General features: G+C 40.5%; 1 protein-coding gene across 1 annotated transcript in view; it reads right to left on the minus strand.

The window, feature by feature from the left end:
* TRIM63 (tripartite motif containing 63) overlaps positions 1–5,016 on the minus strand; it is a 13,424-nt gene extending 8,408 nt beyond the window's left edge. Inside the window, exons 1-5 of the mRNA XM_018567010.1 lie at positions 4,696–5,016; positions 4,161–4,321; positions 3,465–3,636; positions 2,010–2,105; positions 516–749 (exon numbers count right to left, since the gene is read on the minus strand). Of these exons, the coding sequence (XP_018422512.1) occupies positions 516–749; positions 2,010–2,105; positions 3,465–3,636; positions 4,161–4,321; positions 4,696–4,854 (822 nt within the window). The 5' untranslated portion in view covers positions 4,855–5,016. The remainder of the gene's footprint in view (positions 1–515; positions 750–2,009; positions 2,106–3,464; positions 3,637–4,160; positions 4,322–4,695) is intronic.
* Positions 5,017–5,475: the final 459 nt, after the last annotated feature.

Raw genomic sequence — 5,475 nt, forward strand, 5'->3', positions numbered from 1 at the left:
GCTGAGTCAGTGAGAGTTAGCAGCGGCGGTGGAGGAGGCTGGACGTGGCGGGGAGGAGGAGGTGGGGCCCGGGGGTCAGCATCAGGGAAGGAGGCGGGGCCGGCAACGGAGGACGGAGTGGGCCCGGCGACAGAGGAGGGAAGACGGAGGAAGAAGAGGCGGACAGGTAAGGAGTGTGACCAGCCCACCTGAGGGTGACGCTGCAGAGCCCACCATAGACACTCTATGGTGGGCTCTGCAGGGTCACCATCAGGTGAGCTATGTGGGCTCTTCAAGGGGTGTAACTAAAAATCACAGGGCCCATACAAAATTTTACTATGGGGCCCTGTGATTTCTAGTTACGCCCCTGATTACACTCTGCAGCAATATAAAATGGCCATGTTTAACTGGTTCTGGTTTAAGTATATGTAACATTATATTATATCATATTATATATCATGTGATGGCATGATAATAGAAGCTATGAGATCCTTCTATTTATATGATTAGATAACTTCAGCAGTGTGAAGACTCACCAACAGGAAAGTAGCATGGCCAGACTGTTCAGAAGCTTGAAGTGCACTTTGCAGCAATTTGGAACAGGACTGAAGTTGCTCCTGATAATTGGCAACGAGGGTGTGCACAAAGTCAATCTTCTCCTCCTCAGCGTGTGATATCCTTTGTACAAGATCAGCTTTCTTTTCTTCCAGGACTCTGCTCAGTTCTCCAAATAACTCATTCACAGATTCCTTCTTCTTTTGACTGTTCTCCTATATAGTCATAAAAAGTATTTTCTTAATATCTGAGAACTTGTTCCCAGGCTCAGTTTAGTGGTCATAATTTGCGTTACCTTGTTTGACCATGCAATTTATATTTGACTGTACTGTATGCGCTACGTACTTTAGGCTAGCCATAGATATAAGACAGGGGTCTAAAGAAACAGGTGTTCTGAAGTGGAATATTCCTTCATCTAAAAAGGGTCATACAGGTCTTTTGCACATGAAGGTTGCCATTTTTAACCGATCTGTAGAACTGGAATGTTTTTTTTGTCAGTTTTCTACTGGATGAACAATCTTTTCAAATGTCTTCTTATCTGTTTAAAGTGAATGAGCAAAGCAACAAGTTCAATTCTCTGCTGCCCTCCCCAGCTATACATACTTTCTTTCCTTTCACTCCCCCACCACTGTATTCTGAAGAAAAGACAACATGCCCTATGTAAGCTCTAGGCCCCTGGTGCCCAACTTGCGGCCAAAGGGCCATGTGTGGTCCTTCAGTGCTTGTTGTGTGGCCCTTAGACCCTAGCAGTCTGTAGTTAGAATTATAATTTGTAAAGTTGTAATAGCAGTGATTTCTGCTAGTCCCAAGTCCTTTACTGTCTTCTGCAGCATATCTCCAGTCTCCAACAAAACCTGTGGCATGTCCACAGCCTCTGACCATCATTATGTCTGCAGTCTCTGCCAGTCTTTTCAGGCTTTATATATACTGAATATTTTGTGTGGTCCTTTGGTGACATCAAGGGCGGTGTTTGAAGTCCCCTATAGCTCATCAGTTGACAACCACTGCTCTAGGCCATGACTTGGAGCATTCATAGAGCTGAGAACTTTCTTCCTGCACCTGAGCAATCTATCGCTAAGCACCAGCATTGTGACATGGGAGGAAGGGAAGTGTGTCAGTACTGGGCAGTAAAAGGTAGGCAGATGAAGCTGTGGAGGACAGCAATGAAGTTAACTGCTTTGTTCTTAACTGGCAAAGCACAGTTTGAATGACTACACAAAATTTGTATGTACAGGTCCTTATAAGAAAACATAATTTTAGTATTATGTGGCACTATTTTATGTGTATTTGTTGTCCATTTAAATAGATTTGTTTACTGTTTATGGAATCATCTTTCATATGAATGCAGATGTTGTGTTCCACTACTCTGGACTGCCTTGATTTGCCTTACATACTGGCTTCTGCTCAAAGTGTCTATAGAATACACATGTGTTTCTGAACGCAGTGCAACACATACATATACTCTCATATTTTACCTTTACAGATTTACAGAACTCTTCCAACTGGCCAAGGATTGACTGAATTCTGTCGTTACCAGCAACCAGCATCGATATACAGCTGCTGAGCTCTATCTGTAAGGAAAAGAAAGTGCATCTTTAAATACAAGTTAGCAATGCCACTGTATTACAATCTTATAGGTTTCCTGTTGGTGTTCCCACTGAATGAGGCTATAGGCAGCTTCTCCGAGTGGCAAAATAGAGCAATAACCTAATTATAACTTTGTAGCTTATGTAAATGTGTTACCAAATATTTTACTGTGTACAGAATACAATACAGTTCTTACGGATATAAAGGCATGAATGATATTACTCTTTAACTTAAAAGTATATTTTAGTCATACTTGTCCTTTTGGAGTATTAATGGGCAATAATCGGGGGGATTATAGGAAGAGCTGAAAAAACAGAGCCAATAAAAGACATTTTAAGTTGTTGAAACAGAATGTTGAATGTTGCACAACCTATAATAGCGTTCATCTCAAATATCCCACTCCAACCTGTTGTGCCCTCACACCCCCACACAGCTGTGGCCCTATGAGACTTGGCTGCAGCCTCAACACTTTCTAAATATAACAGGTGACCTGGCTGGGCTCTACTTATAAATAAGAATCCACTATTGATGTAGATAAGAGGTGCTGCAGCACAAGCAGCAAAAGAAAAACCCCATGAGGCTTGCGATTAATGATTTACTTGGCAGGATGACATTAGCCAAAAAAACATCTTATAAAATCAATGTGACAATTCTAGATAGAATTGTCAGGTTTTAAGATTTAGAATACCTAATGTGAAGTGCACTGCATGTTATTTGCCATCTGACTATAATTTTTTCATCAGTCTGTATGTACATAGTGACCACATACTGCAAATGCTGTACAGGGTATAAGTACTCTTAAGTGTGGCATACAAGGTATTGTATTCTCAAGTATTTCATCAATTAGTGCCCCATTTTTGCTAACATCTAGTTATCCTATCCAAGACAGACAAATGTGGGCAAATGTGAGCACAGTACGACAATGTATCCAGTCTAATAGTATTTTAATGCAGAGGTGGACAAATGAATATGGAGTTCAGGAGCCAATGTGCTAATGCAGGAGCCAGCACCAGCTATCATTTTTAGGAAGTATTGGTTACTTTGCTCCTAGGATTTGTCCAGCCCTGTTTTAAAGTCTTGTGAGCGAACCGAAGTATACAGATGAAGTCCACATGGCCAAAGGGAGAACACACACGCCTTGTAGATAATCCATTGGCCCTATATGTATTCTGTATCACATGATTAGTCTCAGTTAAGAAATGGGTAATTTACTGTATCCTAAAGTCTATGTAATGATTTGCCAGAGTTCTTTGTTTTGGCTAGATTAGGGAATGCTTTTAAAATGCCAAAGCCATATGTTTTACAGTAATCCTTTGGTGTATTTATAGCCCTCAGGCTCTCACCTTCTGAGTCTGGAATATATTCTGGAGAGGTGACACTTCACAGTCTTTATGGGCGCCAAACACTTTACACATGGAACAGGTAGGTACTTGGCAGGTGACACAGTAAATGTTTATTTTTTCATCTTCGTGCTTTTCACACATTGGAAGGTTCTCCTTTTTCTTCTCGGGTCGACTAAACACATGTAATCAAAAAGAGCCGCATGAAGATCAGAAGCATAAGTATGACACCAAAACATTACTAAATAACTAACTAGAAAAGCATACATCCGTTTTGTGGTTTATCACTACTAGCAAAAGTGTGCCCAGTAGATATTTGTGGCACATTGAAAGTCTAAAAAATACACGTACTGCATTGTTATATATTCAGAGCCCATTTACATTTGTATGCTGCCTTAATAAGCGTTATTCCATGCATTAATGCGCTCAATTAGGGCAACCTATTGAAATCAATGGGCTTCCTATGCCCCAAAAGTCCAGTATTGCCACATGGCACTGTGGTACACTACCTTGCTTTGCAGTGCATTGCAACGCAAGTGCGTCACATTTGGTGCATTATCCCAATAGTCAAAACGAATGGCACCACAATACATCAATGCATGTAACCTGCAGTGCCGTGCTATGTAGTAATTCCCACAACATAGATGTAAATCAGCCCTCACAATTACTGGCCTAATACATTTCCCCATTGCTGCTTACCTGCAGTCCTGTTTGTAGATGTCTATTATATTTTCTACAAGTAGGTTTCTTTGCAGCCCATAAACTCCATGACGGTCTAAAATAACCTCATGACGGCATGTTGGGCATCGAAATTTTCCCCCCGACACAGAAGTTCGTGTTGGCCAATATGGGTTGCCAGCCTACAGTGACAGAACTGTTCATAACTTGGCAATAATTGATCTTAAATGTCAGCACAACAATAAGAATTTACATACACAATACAACTAAAGTAGATGAGCAAATATTTGTCCTACAAAACAATGATACAGTTGTTGTAAAACAGAATCCAGAATAAAAAGTGGGCAAGTGTATGTAAATAAATTCTCAAGAATGTTACTAATGTCCCATCTTTAAACACATTAGCTCACGTTAAAGAATTAGTAAGAGTATGCTCTATACTTTTACATAGGCTCAAAGGACACAGATATTAATAGATTACTGCTTCCATCATTATAAAACTTAAAGTACAATTATTAAGAATGCAGAAAAGAAAGCAAAGCATCAGTCCCTTTACCTGGAACACATCATTGGCACATTTTCGACACAGGTTGTGCTGGCATGGCAAGATCACAACAGGTTTCTGGAACATTTCAAGACAAATAGGACAAATTAGCTGTTTCTCCAAACTGTCCATGGGATTATTGTCCCGGATAATGTCTGGGTTGTAATCCATTCTGCTTTCCAAATGTCTTGCTCTTTTCCGAGCTATGTGTGGGTCTTCTTAGCTCTACTTCTGTATGCACTTGTTTCTCTCCCCTTGTCCTGTATGCAGTTCTTCCCTGAGGTCCCACTGGTGAATTGCTCTTGGTTGGCCTTGTATGATTCTCTCACACTAAGATTAGCTTGTGTTTTCTCTACTGCTGCTCAGATACATCCTATATATAACTTGTGTGCCTGTCACATGCATATGGTGGGGACGGACATGTCACACATTCCTTTTGTCCTGAAGGGTCAAGTTTCCTGTGGTCCCTGAAAGTTTGCAGAGCTGTCACATGAAGCAATGAGTAATCTGCAGCATCTCGTTCTGTAAACAGGATCGCTTTTGTAAGATGTGCATTTGTGTTTTTTTTTTTTAGAGACCAGGCATGGAAACAAACAACCACATTTTCCAGAAAGGCCTAGACATAAGACACTTAAGCTCATGTGGACTAATGTAATATTTCTGTATGTTCCTACTGATTCTGACAACATCCCATGACAACTTAACATTGCTCTTCGCATCTAATTTGAATCTGAACAGAATTTGTTTACCGATTATAAACACATAGACAGGTTGCTTATATTTTACAGAACA

This window comes from Nanorana parkeri, unplaced genomic scaffold, assembly GCF_000935625.1.
Source record: "Nanorana parkeri isolate BGI_ZX_2015 unplaced genomic scaffold, ASM93562v1 scaffold996, whole genome shotgun sequence".
Taxonomy (NCBI): Eukaryota; Metazoa; Chordata; class Amphibia; order Anura; family Dicroglossidae; genus Nanorana; species Nanorana parkeri.